Source organism: Equus caballus, chromosome 21 (genome assembly GCF_041296265.1).
Source record: "Equus caballus isolate H_3958 breed thoroughbred chromosome 21, TB-T2T, whole genome shotgun sequence".
NCBI lineage: Eukaryota > Metazoa > Chordata > Mammalia > Perissodactyla > Equidae > Equus > Equus caballus.
Genome location: NC_091704.1, coordinates 41,648,779 through 41,665,816, shown reverse-complemented (window position 1 = coordinate 41,665,816; position 17,038 = coordinate 41,648,779). Strand labels below are relative to the sequence as shown.

General features: G+C 35.8%; 2 protein-coding genes across 25 annotated transcripts in view; one reads left to right on the top strand and one right to left on the bottom strand.

The window, feature by feature from the left end:
• The window catches only part of OSMR (oncostatin M receptor), a 61,009-nt gene extending 57,916 nt beyond the window's left edge, over positions 1-3,093 (top strand). For all 13 annotated transcript variants that reach the window (XR_011430140.1, XR_011430139.1, XM_070245890.1 and 10 more), the window contains 2 exons: positions 447-519; positions 861-3,093. Coding sequence is in view for 11 of the 13 variants with exons in the window: in XM_070245890.1 (XP_070101991.1) it covers positions 447-519; positions 861-1,433 (646 nt within the window). In the remaining 2 variants the exon portion in view is untranslated. The remainder of the gene's footprint in view (positions 1-446; positions 520-860) is intronic.
• A 2,605-nt stretch (positions 3,094-5,698) lies between these two features.
• The window catches only part of RICTOR (RPTOR independent companion of MTOR complex 2), a 112,114-nt gene continuing 100,774 nt past the window's right edge, over positions 5,699-17,038 (bottom strand). For all 12 annotated transcript variants that reach the window (XM_023625711.2, XM_023625713.2, XM_023625712.2 and 9 more), the window contains 4 exons: positions 12,128-12,283; positions 11,670-11,793; positions 10,283-10,421; positions 5,699-10,157 (listed from right to left, as the gene is read on the bottom strand). In XM_023625711.2, the coding sequence (XP_023481479.1) occupies positions 10,083-10,157; positions 10,283-10,421; positions 11,670-11,793; positions 12,128-12,283 (494 nt within the window). In that variant the 3' untranslated portion in view covers positions 5,699-10,082. The remainder of the gene's footprint in view (positions 10,158-10,282; positions 10,422-11,669; positions 11,794-12,127; positions 12,284-17,038) is intronic.

The following is a 17,038-nucleotide window of genomic DNA, read 5'->3' as shown; positions in this document are numbered from 1 at the left end:
GAAGTTTAATAAGATAGAAATCACACTGAATATGAGAAAAAGTGCTGAAAAGGAAAAGGACAAAGGAGGCTCGGATGAGAATACGAAAAATTTTTAACAACTTTGCTTTTCTGGTCAATACATAAGGAAGACAAGAACCATTTTAAAAGATTGCAATACTTGTTCAATAACAATAGCTGATATTTATATTTCACTTACTCTGTGCTTGGCAGTGTTCTAATTACTTTACATATACCCACTCGTTGATCCTCACACACCACCATAACTACCGTCATCTCCATGGAACCAACGAGGAAATTAAAGCATAGAAGGGCAAGTAGCTTGCCCAGGTCACAGTTAATAAGGGATAGAGCAAGGATTAGAACCCAGGGATCTGGCTCCAGTCTTCTCCCTCTTAGCTATTCCACTGTAGTGAAAAATTCATCAGATTTTCACTGTTTTTCTAGGATGAAGGAGAAATGTTATCCTGACATTCCAGATCCTTACAAGAGCAGCGTCCTGTCATTAATAAAATCCAAGGTAAAAGTTGGGAAATTGTGTGTATACCATATCCCCGTTAAAGACTGATCGAGGGTTGGGGCTGTAATAACCATGCTTTCCTAGATTCTCCACAGGAAGGTACCACACAGCAAAAGCCACCTCTGCTCCCACTGCCATGAAATGGGTGGATGGAGCTTTGATTTCTTCTGTCAGGGGAAATCCTTTGGTTTTCAGAACCACCTTCAGGTGACTTTGTGACCAGGATGACATGAAAAAAAGTGAAGCTCTAAGTTCATACTTTATATACTCTGATAGACACACACACACACACACACACACACACACGTGTTATATTTGCCTATTTTTTGTTTCTGTTCCAGGAGAATCCTCACCTAACAATAATGAGTGTCAAGGACTGCATTCCAGATGCTATTGAAGTTATAAACAAGCCGGAAGGGAGTAAGATACAGTTCTCAGGCACTAGGAACTCACTCACAGAAACTGAAATTACTAAGCCTGCCTACCTTTACCTCCTCCCAGCAGAGAAGAACTACTCCGGCCCTGGACCCTGCATCTGTTTTGAGAACTTCACCTATAATCAGGCAGCTTCTAACTCTGGTTCTTGTGGCCATGTCCCAGTACCCCCTACAGCCCCAAGTCAGCGGGGACTATTGACTTCACTTGAAAATTTACTGAAGGCACTAGAAAAAAACTACATGAACTCCCAGGGAGAAATCCCAGCTGGAGAAACTACTTTGAATTATGTGTCCCAGTTGGCTTCACCCATGTCTGGAGACAAGGACAGTCTCCCAACAGATCCACCAGTGCCAGCACTCTGTTCAGAGTATAAAACGCAAATGGCCATACCCCTGGGTCTTGCCTCACCTCCCCTGAGTGAGAACAGCAGCGTCTCCTCGGTTACCCTCTTAGATCAAGGTGACCACCACCACTAATCAGTATACTCCTTTCATACCTTTATGCTACACAAACACTAGGAGAAGCATGGCCGACACCATTCTATTACCAGATACCTCGGTGTTTAATCCCAGTGAGCTATCACCATTGGTAGGTCTGATGTATATAAGACCACTACAACCTTCCTAGGTTTCCAAGGTCAGAAGCTATGAAACTTAACTTAACATTCCTCCTTGGAGCAAGCTTGCTGTAGAAATGGCAGGACTGTGGGAACAGGCTTACCTTGCTGCTGTATGTTCCAGGCTCACCCTTGTGACGGCAGATCTGGCACATGACATAGGGATGGACCCCACCCACTCAGTCCTGGACAGGGCGACTATGGTCCTAGAAGTTCAGTTTTTAGTGAGAAAGTATTTCCATAAAGTTTCACCCGCACATTTAATATCTTAAGAGTAAAAAAACTAGATTTAAGCCTTTAATAAAGGCCACAGATTTGTTACTACAGCATAAATGGTCAATGTTAATTTATTCTGGGTGTGTTTAATGAAAAAGTCACAGAAGTTTGAGACTAAAACAGATTTTAGACTTGGCTTGAAGGGATAAGAATTTGTGGTTGATTGATGCAGTAAAATTAACTCTTCTGGGGGCAGAATCTTTATCTAATAGGTAAGACGTGTATGCATCAATAATAGCCCATAATTGTCCTTCTCTCTAGCTTACCACAGTTAAAGAGTGGGATTGGCAAGGAACCTGACTTAGTGTCCAGATAATAGCACTCCTACTTAGTGAACGCCAATCCTTAGGCCACAATTTTTGATGACTACCTCAGAATAGAAAAAGGAAAATATGTCATTGAGTAATTCATGTTTTATGGTTCCTCTTTTTTTCAAGAACTCTAATATATAAATGACCTGTTTTCATTTAGCATCCTTTGAACTCTGTAATAGGTTGTCTGCGTCAAGATGACACCCTGTCTCATTTATGTTCCTATGATGCTAACTTAATAAATAAAATGAAACCTCATTGCTGGACATCGTTTAGCCATAACTGTAAAAAGCTATATGGAGTGGGAAATCCTGTATTGGCTTAGCAGCAGCTTTGTCTCCTTGAGCCAATAGATGCAAAGCACCTGGTGGCATCACAAGTTTTCACTACACAGTAGTTCCTTTCTCTTCCGTCTGCCCGTCAACCGTTAATGTTTATCACATTTCTAAACAAGCATCAATGGGGGTTCCTTGCTGTTTGCTGTACTGGAAATGACGCTGCCTGTGCCTCTCTCATACCTAATGTGCCATTCAACACCATAGAGAGAGTGAAGGACCCACATCTCAAAGTAAGGTAGCTGTCAACTGGCTTAAATATACCTACACAAGCCATGACTTTGGTTCAGGCTTTTCAACTTTTTCCTTACATGTAATTAAGCTTTTTGTTGGAAAAATTGGTTATATACTCCTAAGGTAGTACAAACAAGTATCTTGATGAGTCTAATAGCTTCAAGAAGACTTCGCGGTCAGTATTGTCATCATTTAGCCTCGTGTTCCTTTGTCACTTGCAATTATAAAAGTACACAGTAACGTCAATGACAGTGATGACTGATTTGTAAATAGTATCTTTTATATAGATTTTAAAAAATAATCCACAAAACCTTGAAGTCATTCTTGTTGCAACAAGCCTTCATTAAAATATTTCACCATTGCATTATTTTGTGTTTTTCTCTACCTCGATGAAATGAAAATCTAACAATTAGAATAGCTAATAAATCACCTCATGAGCTTACTAAAGACATCAATTCCTGGGTTGCATTCCAAACCTCCTCATCAGAATCCCTGTGGCATGAGACGTGGAATCTATATTTCATCAGCCCCCAGGCATTCAGATGCACACTCAGCTTTGAGAATCATTGGCCTAAGTCACATGAAGATGTCTTTCTGAAACATAACACACCAGTAGGAAATGCTGGGCTATAGAACTTTGTGTGTACAACACTATGAACTATAGTTTTGGCTATAAACATTCCTTTCTCGTGTTCATAACAAGCAAATAAATTAGGACTTAAAACCCTAATTTCCAATGCTCTATGTCATCGCAACAGCATTGCTTTAATAAGTATTATTCAGAAACTTTGAAATTTGTATTCAGGTGTCATTTCAACTATTAGGATTAAAACATACATGGAGAATTTCAAATATACACAAAAGTAGAATAGTTTAACAATCCTCTATGTACTGTCATCAGCCCCAAGAGCCATTAACCCATGGCCATTTAAGCACATCCATACCCTTATCCTCTCTCCCTTTGATACTGAGGCAAATAATACTATTTCATTCGTAAATATTTGTTCTCTAAATGGGCACTACTTTTTCTAACATAGCCATAATACGTTTAAAAAATTGCACCTAAAACCAAATTAGTAATAATTCCTTAGAAATATCAGGATATTCTGATGGTGAGCAGGACTGGCATTAATGACCTACAAATACCACATCAGCCTGGAGACTGGTCCTCAGCTGCACGAAGGGGACTGCAGGGGCTCTGACTGGGAGCAGGGACCTCATCACACAACAGAGACTGCCCCTGCTGAGAGCACTTGCTGACATCCTCTATCTATATCTATATATTTCTTTTTTGGAGGAAGAGTAGCCCTGAGCTAACATCTGCTGCCAATCCTCCTCTTTCTGCTGAGTAAGGCTGGCCCTGAGCTAACATCCGTGCTCACCTTCCCCTTTATATCGTCCACACCCGGGATCCGAACCAGTGAACCCTGGGCCGCTGAAGCAGAACGTGTGCACTTAACCGCTGCACCACCGAGCCGGCCCCTGCTGACATCCTAACACCCGACTTGGACCAAGTCTAGTGAAACTGAGACTCCACTAGAAAGTGTATTTACGAAGAAAATCAAGTTCAATTAGACAACATCTAGTGTTTCTTCTAAGAGCTTTGAGGAAAGAAACTGGCTTTCATCTCAAAGGTTTTACAAAACATATAAGACATTTTGCATAAAGTAGAACGGTTAAAACCCTTGAAGAGAGACAAAAGAAAAAGCCTTCAGAATTAGCAGTTAAAACGATATTTACAACACAATATATTCAATTTAAAGGACTAAACAAATGTAGCTGTCTTAGTCCTCTAAGATAAGCATTAAAGAAAAAGTGCATTTTAGTACATTTTGGTTTCTTTTGTGGAGATAATACAAAAGTAGTTGCCATGGTCTGAATGATTGTCTCCCCCAAAATTCATGTTGAAATCCTACCCCGACGATGAGGGGATTAGCAAGGGGCCCTTGGGGAGGTGATTAGGTCATGAGGCAGGAGCGCTCATGAATGGAATTAGTGCTCTTATGAGAGACTCCACAGAGCTCCCTACTTGCCTCCGCCATGTGAGGACACAACCAGAAGTCTGGGACCCGCCAGAGTCCTCACTTGACCATGCTGGCACTCTGTTTTCAGACTTCCACCCCACAGAACTGTGAGAACTAAATTTCTGTTGTTTATAAGCTACCCAATCTGTGGTATTTTGTTATACCAGCCTGACTAAGGCAGTACTTTGAGTATTTTTATATACCAGAGAGTTTTTAAAAATGAAACAAACTTTTTGAAGTTCAGCTGTATTATCACATTTTTTCAAAGATCAGCTGTATAATGATTATTAAAGGTGCTTTTTTGGGGGCCAAATACGTTTTTGTTGAATGACATAAATATGTAGTGGAACGCAATGGGAAAATGATATAAAGAAATGTGCTTAAAGACCAAGCTATCCAACACAAATCTATTTCTGAAAGTGAGACATACATTTTACCACATTTAATCAACTACGTAACAGTGCCTAGCTTTGCCATTGAATTTTCTTCTCCAGGCTCGGTAATTTCCCTTGCGGTATTTTCTTTTGCCACTAGGTGGCTGCAGGTTAGCCTATCTGATCATGCTAGTTTCCGTGTGAGAAATCAAATACCTTGCACAGAAGTCACCATCATACCCTCATCACTTATAGTGTGTATTAATTTCTCAAAAAATTCAGACCTGTTCTGTCTAAAGACAGATCCAGTTTTCCAAACCCTTTATAATGATTTGAAACTAAAAATTAAAACTGTAAAGATATATGTTTGATTAGATTATGAAGAACGTTTACAAAAGCATAAATAGCTATTTTAAGACATTTGGAACAACCCACTAACGCGTTACTCAACTAGACTCTTACCTGTGGTACCTAAACGTCACTTTAACTGGGAGTGACATCTATCAGCCTCACTGGTACCTAACTCAAATCAACACTGATTGTTTTAAAATTTCAGACAGAACAACACAAGTTTAAGAATTTTAAGTACATTTTATTAACAATGTATCCCTTTGATAAGATTATACTTCAGGAGGCTTTTTAATGCCCTTGACATAAACTGTACACATTATACAAAAACAAGAAAACCACACACACACAAAAATCAGGGTGAGCAAAACCATTTGGGGACAAATCTTATTTAAATTATACACAACTCAATGAAATATTCTTACGGAAAATATATAAATACTTTTTCTTTCTATGTTACAGTTATACAATATAAATCAGATTTCAATGTCTGTTCAGTGACCTACAAACACCAGAACCTCCAAATCTGTAGCAGCGTATTACTAAATAAAAAAAGAAGAAAATAATGTGGTTAGGGAGCATTAAGTCTGAGATTTTTTTTCACAATCCCTTACCACTTTTCAAAACTAATTTACACCATTTTTTTACAATGCAGCTTTAGGGTTTCTGACAGACCAGTAATGGAACATTTTTCAACTATTCTCTATGAAAACTTTTTATCTCCCCCCCTCTGCCCTAAGACTTTGCATTTTGTGCTAAATCAACCTATTTAGTGGCAAAATTACAAGGTATACCTTTTTTGGCATAAATTATATTTTTCAAATTAAATATTTTATAAAGAAAGTCAAACAAAATGTGCAATTTATGCATGCTGTGGCATAGCTATCCACCTACATTATAAAAATACTCCAAAGGGGGAAAAATCCACATTCTGTGTCAGTCATATAAACTTACTATGAATGAAAAATACCCTGGGAACCTGGAACTAAAAGAAAAAAGAATGCTCCTAGAAAGATTCTCACAGATTTCAATATTGTTTGATAAGCATTGCTATTCATTTCACTGGTATGCTTTTATAATGAAACTCTCACTGTAGTGATGCTTGTGAAATTAAGCTGGTAATAATGTATTTCCTAAATGAGGAGACAAGGGAGACCTTTCCCAACAAATATTCTAGATTTATTCCAACACCTCTTCTCATAAAACTCTCTCAATTAATTTAATCTATTCTTTTTTCCCATGTTTTAATGGATTGTGAATTTGAGACAAAACTGGAAGCATAGGACTAAAGGGGAAAAACCTTACTTCCAAAGGACCTTTCCCAAGGTAGTTTACAAAGCTCATCTCACACAAAATTAGCACCTCACTCTTACCATGCAAAAATAATCGCAGTTATAATTTGGATGATAATTTGATTGGTTTTTATTGCTTAATGATCTGTGCTTTAACGTGGGGGTAAAAGGCATCCTCTGAATGAAATGAAAACAATTTTTATATAAATAGCAGTAGACAAATCTGAGTAAGCATTGACACCTCACTGTTGAACACTTTGCCATTGTAATATGCCCTGAAAAACTCAACTTTATCTCAAGCTCTGGATAAAAGAGCTGAAAACTATTAAAGCCACCATTTCAAAAGGACTTGTACACAAGGTGTTAGAGTAACTAGTATAATAATGTATACCTCGACAAGAGCCTTTTTTAATGTCACTGTCTTACAGAATGTCCTTATGCTACCAATGTTTATTAGAAAAATTTTTATTAGGGAGAACAGACTCCCTCCCCCAGCAATCTACCTAAGCATAAACAGGAAATAAAAATATAAGAAATTTTAGATCATATTTAATTACAAATACTAATTTCTAAGTTCCTTATTTATCAGTATTTACTTAGTATATGAAGCTGAAATCTGTTCTTGAAAAAAAATTTCAATTAGAAATGACAATTCACTTTACAATTAGAAATTCACAGTTTACAACCAGTACAACTGCCCAAATTCCTCCAAATTATTCAATAATTACCAACAGTACAAATTTATATGGACTGAGATTAATTCTAAAATCTTGAAAAAACTACAGTATTGACATTATTCTGGTATTTTATAGTCTGGTAATATCTGTTATTTATAGATAATTTTCTCAATTATTTCTATTACCACTGACACCATTCCTAACCTTTTCAGCTATAATTTAAGATTTTTAAACACCTAAGTTAATCACTTGGCACTGCATGTGAGCATTTTTCATCATAAAAGTCTACTTTTATACTAATGAGTACTTAAAGAAAACGTATTAGACCTGTCAGTAAAATATGGATAAACCAAACAGCACTATACATTTAAGTTACAGACTTTCTTTTCTTAGATTACTGATAACCACAAAGCTCTGAGTGTCTCCCCAAACTAAGTGCTATAGGCAAATATTATGATGTATACATACATGTCTTTCAAAGAAATAGTCAACAACCTGTTTAGGCTAATAGTAACGAAGACTTCATTTCAGGAGGGGTGAGTGACGTGGGGTCTAGGCATGGGGATGGTTGTGTGTATGTGACAAAAAAGAACTACTGTTAACTTTTGAGGGATTAAACCACAGATTTTATAGTCTTTATTAACTGAGGTAGTGTTTACAATGAATGTCTAAAATATGTTAATCCCACTATGAATAAGATTACTACATTACCTCCTTTGGAGTTTTTAACCACTATTTGGTCTAGTATCTCTGACATTTGGTTCTCTGGAAGGCAGTTTAATTATCCAAGACCAAAGACCAAGGTGACAGGCAACGTTCTTAGAAGTACTGTTGACATTTAAATAAACACTGGGGTTCAGAGATAAATTAAAGGTAAAAAAAAAGTATTTGTTTTATCTTCAATTGGATTTTACGAGAGAAAAGCTGAAGAACCACTTTTTAACATAAGGAGCAGCTTACAGCCCTTATCTGTTTTGTTATAATGTAAGTTGCTACACAGTGCACATAAGAACAATTCACTGAAGTGCAGTCAAAGAGGTGTTATGAAGTGAGATGAAATGCTTCATCCCAATTGGAACTTTCAGTGCCAGTAAATTAAAAGAAACAAAACAAAACTATCTCTGTGAGTTATGTTTTCTAGTTCACAGGGTTCTTTACAGAGATCTCAAAGAACAAGCCCATTATAAAAAGGATATGGGAAAATATTAATGTACTACGACTGTGTCAAAGCTGCTGTGTAACGGTAAGAATGGTATACACAAATGAATTAAAAAAGGGTCCTAATCAGTCCAGCTGGATTTTTTTTCTGTTTATATATAGACCTCAAAAAAGATAATCCTTTCATTTACAAGCATTCTAAATGATAATGGCTATGCTACTTTTATACACAAATTTGCATATGTTTAATTCCTGTAAAGATTTCCAAATATCTTTAGACATATACAAATTAAACACACAAATAAACAAAATCTTGCCCTCATCAACTTAACTTCACAAATGTGATAAAGGCAATTACTGTACTCATAAACTCACCTATCACTGCATTTAGTTTGTGCAAAACAAGAACACTGATATAAAAATTAAATTACTGCTGCTTTAAAATTTGGTACTTAAGGCTTTTCACTACAATTTTTAATTGTAATAAGGTTTATTAATGATTTCTTAAAAGGAAATATGGCTCTTCTTTTCCCATGGAATGTGTAAATTGTAGGCAAACTTATCATTTCCTCAAGAGATCCAAAGTGTTATTTAATGCTTTCTTTTGCTTTAGGTCTAAATTAATAGTGCTTGTTAAAGTTCCTGTTTAAATGGTGATATGGGAAGTTGATAAAAACGGAAGTCCACTGAAAATATATGCATTCTATAAATGAGAAATACTTTGAATTACAAAATGATCTTCTGATTTTAATCAGGAACTGTAGTGAAAAACCTTAATCAGTTCAAATAGCCTATAATAATACATTGCAACAAAACTTAATAGACAGAAAACAAATAAGAAACTTTATGCAAGTCTAGCAACATAAAAATAACTTATAAGTCCCGGGTTGTTGAGGCTCTTCTTTCGCTTTGAGGTTACAAACCTCTGAAGTAGTGTTAGAAACATTAAGAAAAATGTGGAAGGGCCGAAGTTCCCCCTCTGATACCAGCAGTTAAAGCACACCCTGTCGTGGTAACAGGATGTAGCCTCAGAGACACCGATTTCTGGTTTCCACGAATTAGTTAACAAACAAGGCATCTTTGTATTAACTCTAAAAAAAGAATTCAGAAATAACTGTGTGAAGAGTGCTTCAGCATATCCTATTATTGTTCCACTGTTATTATGCTCTTAAAATGAAAAAACAGAAAACTTATGTAGGTATTCAGTGCTTGGCTCTTGCATACAATGGTTAACTAAAACTCTTAAAACTGTGGTAATTAACAATGAACCCCCAAAAGGGCTCAACGGGGGATAGAGGAAGTTGTTTTGGTTAGGGTAAGTCTGCAGTTCCAACTGTTCATGTACCAGTAATTGCTGGAACAGTGTACAGAAGATGCTCCTGTCTTCGCTGCCCAGTCAGTCAGCATTTTCTGAGGCTTGTAGGAAATCCACAAATATGAATATATATAGTATACATCTATATACATCATAAATATGAGGTCAGGATTCAGCAGATGTATCAACTATAGGTTGCTTTGGTGGTATTGCCAACACAGCCTCTGCTTCTTCATGCATCTAGAAAAGAAGTGGTAAACTGTTAATGACCGTCTAGTGTATCAACAGATATAATCTCCCTTTTAACTTAATTCAAACAGAATTATTCTTAAAAGATAAATTTCCTAAGTAAAAATTCTACTTACTTGTAAAAACTGTACATCTTGAAATAATTCTTGTATGAACCTCCGACATGGAAGTCTAAATGTGCAGTGTGACAGCAAATGGGAAACCTCAGAGTAAAGGCATATGTCATCAAATGTTTGAGGATACTTCTCCTTAATTCTAAAACAAAAGACAAGACTATGGTGTGATAAAAAACTATAATAAGGCCTTACCTATTTTTCCTACAAAACATCATTTTTTAAATATTTTTTCTCCAGATACTGATTAGATGGCATTTTTGGGTGACGGCATAGAATATAAAATATTAAATATTCCCACTTCACACTTAAATTAGACATTTTAAGTCTGGGGTTATGTCTTAAAATGATCAAAATCCAAATGCTTCTTGGAAAGTTAGAAATATTTTTTCCACTGGCATGAGAAATTGCAAAATTTATTTATCAGCCTAGAATGACTCACATATTTTAAAAATTACGTTTTAAAATAGAAAGAAGTTTTTAAAGTTAGACTGAAGTTATCAATATCCTTGACTGGGCTATCTCTTTATATCTTTCAAACAGTGGTTTTTAGCTGGGATAGCATCTCAGAATTGGCTGTGGGGTGAGGTGGGGTGATACACAGGTTAAAGACCTACTACCCCTAGAGCTACTGGCCAGGAGGTTTGTACAGGGACCCTGGCATCTGTGTTATTATTTTTTTAGAGTCCCACAGGAGACCCTGAAGTGTATTTCCTTTGAGGACCACTGCTTTAAATAGTGCAAATCAAAGATGTTGACGACTGTCCGAATTTTCCTTTATCATGTTGCTGTGATTTAGAAAAACAATAAAAATTCTGCAACTTTTATTAAGAGAAAGAAAGAAAAATAAGGAAAAATTAAACCAAGAAAATATTATTTGTTTTACATAGGCCAGCTTTTCTCAAACTTTTTGGTCTCATAATTCCCTTAATTTCTTAAAAATTACTGAGGACTCCAGAAAGTTTATTTTTTGTGGGCTATAGCCATTGATAATTACCACAAGTTAAAATTGAGAAAATTTCAAGATATTTATTAATTCATTTAAAAAAATAAATCCATTACATGTTAACATAAATATATATTTTAATGAAAGATAACTATTATTTTCCAAAACTAAAAAAATGAGAAGAATGGTACTGTTTTACATTTCTACAGATCTCTTTAAAGTCTGGCTTAATAGAAGATAGCTAGATCCACATACCTGCTTCTGCATTTAATCTGTTTGCCTATGTTATTTTGCTTGATGTATATGAAGAAAATCTAGCCTCCCACAGATATCCCATACAGTTGAGAACTACCAATGGAAGGTAATTAGTCCAATTGTTGAAGTATTTCAAGTATCTTTTTCACCATAAAAAAGCAGAACAAAGAATACTCATAGTTTACTTACGTTAAAAGCCCAGTTTCATGACATTTTGTTGAAACTGAACTACTCAAATTAATGACTAATCTTAGAACTTCTTTGCGAAGGAGTATACGGCACATTGGTGTATCGTCTGGAATTGTTTTAACACCTGAAAAGAAGATAAAATATTTCATCTATATCACATTAGGAAATGGTTATAACTCATGGAATTTGTTTTTAAACTTTATCTAAAGATCTAAAACTGAGATAAACTGCGCTAATCTCTTGGTCATTTTGGGAGCAAAATTCTTTCTACTAAAAGCAGACAGCTAAGAGGGTACATATCAGTTTGCATACAGGTGCAAAAACTGGCTAAATATGCCTCAATAAAACTGACTAGTCATAGTTTTGAGATAACTTTCGTTAACATTATTTATGAACAACAACAACAAAACTAAATATAGTTTTATTAACAATGCTTAGATTTGAATCTGACAACTTACCTAGTAGCAATTCTGTGCTTTTGGTGCTGCTGGCTGAGCCTTCTTGAGACACTCCATCACTGCATCCAGAAATTCCCGAAAACTTAGAGGGAACCACTTCTAACGGATTATGGATAGTCTGCTCACACCAATCAGAATATGGAATGTCTTGAAGGTCTGAAGAAAAAAATTATTTCAATTAAAGTATCACAATGGCTTAGTTCCTATGCTTGCATTATATCCTACAGAGGAGATGATTCCTTGTAACTTCTATCCAGTTTTCAACAATTATTTTCCATGATGAAGATTTTCAAAGTAAATTCAGACTGCTCAGATAGTGAAATTTGTTAAATTCTAAAGACATTTTTACATAAGATTTTATTTTCCTAAATTACAAAAATATTAATATGTGATTATTTTAAAAATTCAAATAAAGATGCGTACAGAATAAAAAGTGAAGACACCTTATCTATCCCCTTTCCCATCCCCAAACTAACTACCCCTCTCCATAGGTAAATATGGTTAAAGGTTTGAGATATATATATATAATTTCAGATCTTTTGCTATTTTAATTTCTCTTTCTTGCTCTTTGGGTATATAAGTGGGATTGTACTATATATATTATTCTATGACTTGTTTTCCCCCCATTTAATAATTACCAATATAAGAATCATACTTCCCTGAATTATCATTTCATTCCTTAGAATAAATCTACTACCCATGAATCTTTGCTAAGGTACTCCAAGATGGGATTCTGAAGTCCACTAAACATCCTGATGTTGCTAAAATGACATGAATTTTTTTATTTAAAATTATCCTGAGCTCTTAAATCAAGTGATTGAGCAAATGGAAATCAGCAAGTCTTTGGTCATCTGTTCAGGGAGTTAACAGTGGGCAACCTATAAAATCATATAACTTTACTACTATAAGAAATACCTGAAATTAGTTAAAGCTTTCATTTCATGAAAGAAAAGAGATTCAGAGAGAGGAGACACACACTCAGCCAGAAGTAAGACATCATGATAGCTAGCCCAGTACTCTTTCCACTACAGCACATTGTCAGAGTAGAGAAAAAAAGCTATATTTTTAGAAATCCAGGAAACTAGATCAACATCAACACACACTACCTCTCCCTATGTTGTTTTCCACAGAATAGAAATATCATCACCTCAACTCATCTCTAAGTACTTCCTAAGATTACTATTTATATAATACTAAGCAGAAAATGCTTTGGTTCCCTGGAAAAGAAGATCTATAAATTTAGCATAGTTTTAAATTTTGGTTATCAAGGACATCATGTTTCTTGTGAGGCACTTAAAAGTAAAACATGCTACTTAAATTATACATTAATTTAAAAAATAAAACTATTGCCAAAAGATCTGAGAACTAAAGATGTACTTAAAAACCAGTTATATTGAATAAACAGATAAGAGATGGAAATATTATTTTAGACTCAGTTGATGAACTACCCAAGGAGTACAATGACAAAATACTCCAGCACAGGTAACAGTAAGAAAGCTATATTTTCTTCAATTGATATGTTTCTGAAAAGTTATAAAATAATTTATTTCTGCTTCACCTTCAACCAGTGATGACTCCTAACATTTCTAACCTGTTAGAATGCATCCTATTTCTAAAGATGTCATTCATTCTCATTAAAAAAAAAAAAAAATCATTCTTCTAGTTAAGTCAGGTTCCAAAATAACCAGTTTATCCCATTTGGAGATGTGAAACAGCATCTTAAGCATAATGATAACAGAAGCTGTTTACTACATAGGGCCTGTTTTTTTGTGAAACATGCTAAACCATATGAACAAATTCTTTAATGAAATAACTACATGTGTTAAATGGGAACTACAGAGAACATGTGGGCACAACATGGGCACTATTTATAAATTGGCAGAATAAAGAGAACCAAAACCCTTGGAAATGGGGCAAGGAACAGCTAGTTGGCCTACTTTTTCTTAGACATGGAAGATAACATCTACGATTCTGTCAAAAGCAAAACTGTGCATACTAAGTTGATGATATTTACCTTTAGGGACCTTTTTTCTACCTTCTCTTAAGAAGTATTTGATGCAATGCACCTGGACACAGTTTTATTCAAGACACTTCAAGATTATTTTTAATTTGGATGAAGCATTTTGTCCATAAACAAAATCATTTTATCTATATGATTGATGTTTAGCTTCTTAACTGTAGTTGTTTGCTTTTATTGTTTCCTTTCTTTTTAACTAATAATAGTCTATCTTAGCTTTATTTTATCTTTCAGTTGAAAATGGAGATATGAAGCATAGGATAGACCGAACCCTAAGAGACTAGACATCTTCTTTACTCCATGTATCTGAGCATAAGGCCGACTCCAGCTAAATTATGCCACTACATGTGAGAAAGAATAAAAAGCTCTGAGCAAAAAATAATAAATATAAATCCATACAGGTTCATTCGGAAAAACTGTAGTTAATTTTTTCCTACCAGAAAGCAGTAAGCCCCAAAATAGCTTATGGAAAATGCTGAAATAATTATTTACGAAAAAAATTAAGAATTTCTGTGAGGAGCTTTAGCTCTGATATATATATAATCACTTGATAACCAATACTCTCAGGCAGCAGGAGATGTAAAACGAAGTGAGCAAGGAGTTTTTCCTTAGGAGCACAGTAAGATCACCATAACTGAATTATCAGAATTTAGGAGAGACTATCAGTTCTAGCATAAATAACTTACTGTGAGTTACCATTTACAGAGAGCTTAGTAAATGCTAATCTTACATATTATTAAATATCAAACAACACCATTAGGTAGGTGTCATTATTCTCATTTAGAGATTTAAGCAAAAATAAAAACTAAAGCTCAGCAAAATTAGGTAGATTGTCCAAGATCAAATAACTAATTAGGTGAAAAACTGTGGCTTTGAGCCTAAGTCTTGGCACCAGAGCTCACTGCTCTGCTGTGTTTACACCAGTGGTCTTCCATGGTTCTTGGAGAAGCAGCATTTCCGGCCCCCCGCCCCCACTTTATCACTTGGGCAAGGCCAGGTAGATGGGATCCACCTCCTTATTCCCCTTATACCATCATCTGCATATCACTGGTCTTTTGCATAGATTTTGACTGAAACATGGATTCTGCAACTAAAATAACTTTGAAGACCACCACTGTCTCTTTAGGGCCCTCCTCTGCCCTGTGTAGTTTCTACCCACTCCTCACAAATTGTCAATTTAATAACCTAGACATTCAAACTGATCTTGCCATTATCTTTTATAGTGCATTGATTTTTTTCTAATGCTCTCTCTTTCACAGATGGACTAGTCTAAAACATTTATAAGGTTTCCCGTTTGAAGTTGGTAAGCTAGACTAGGGCAAATGTGGTGTACTATAAATTAGATTCAACAGAAATGTACAGTACTAAATTTTGAAAGGCCAACATTTTGCCTTGCACACTAGAACCATACAATGCATAAACACCTGTGAAGGTGGAAGACACAGAATAAAATGTTACTAAATATCCTTTTCTAATGGCCTTTCCTCTGAGCTTTAACATTTTTGAACCACCACCTTATCAGACAGGAAATTTTAGAGAATGAAATGTCTTGTGTTCAAGTCTTGACGTCCCTTTAAAATGATCATTAAATAGTAGAGGGACTAATTTTTAGTTATCTTCCATAGATGATGATGTCTTCTTTTTGATAGACAAAATCCTTAACATGGCCTATAGCAGTGCTTCTCAAACTGTATGGTATACATGAATAACCTAGGACTCTTGTTAAAATGCAGGTTCTGATTGTGTGTGGAGTGGAGTTTGAGATTCTACGTTTCCAACAAGCTCTCAGGTGATGCTCATGCTGCTGGTCGACTCACCACACTTTGGGTAACAAGGGCTCTGCAGGGCTCAGTTTCTATCTATCTTTCTAGGCAGATCTTGTATCTCCTTTCCCCTTGCTTTCTGAGCTCCATTCACAAAGGTCTTTTTAGTCCCTTCTACTTCCTATGCTCGCTCCCATCAGAACACCTTTGTTGATGCTGTTCCCTCTGTCTTAAAATTCTCCATACTCCAGTCTTCACTTAGTTGGCTTCTATTTTCTTCAGATTCATTTTTGATCTGCCTACTCGATTATATTTCTTTGCTAATACCATGTATCTATTCTTGATGGCACTTGTTACAAATGCAGTATTATATTTGTATAATCAATTGATTGACTGATCAATCAATCCATTTCTTTCCCCACAGGACTAAAGCTCACAGAAAGCAAAATTAGTGTCTTTTTTTTTCTCTCCCAATTGTTCTCCTAGCGTCTAGTTCAACACCTGACCCATGGTAGAGGTGTAATAAATATTTGAGTGTATGAATGAGTAAGGGTTCAGTGACTTTTTAACAATTAGTCTCTCTCCCTTCACAGCTCCAAGATGGGTATCAGCAGTAAACTGTAATCATTTTCCAATTAAGAATCATCCTTCCCCTGCTGCTCCTCAATCCAACACTTCATGTCACTAGAATAACAAGCCGAGGGGCTCTAATGGCTGTGCTGAGGTAAGAGCTTCTTCAACTGCAGGAAGTCTTTCCCAAGTCCCAAACTTCACGACACTCTGCTTGACCACTCTCCCAGCTACAGAGCACAAATGGATTAGAACTAGCTGTGATTATCTTGTGACTGGGTAATTACAGGGCTGGTTTCCGTATTTCTTATTTGATACATAAGTAAAGAACAGTATAGCAAAAACTCCATAGTAAGCGCTCCATAAGTATTTGTTGAATAAGTAAATGAAGAAGTGGAATTTTCAGGAACTAAAGCATCATAAACGATGTACAGCCAAATGACAGCATCTTTACTGTGTGCAATACTTCAGAACAACACTGCCCAAACCTTTTCACTCACAGCAAATGAAAATAATTACAGCATGCTGGGGCCCTGGACAGGGCTGTTCACAGTGGGACGT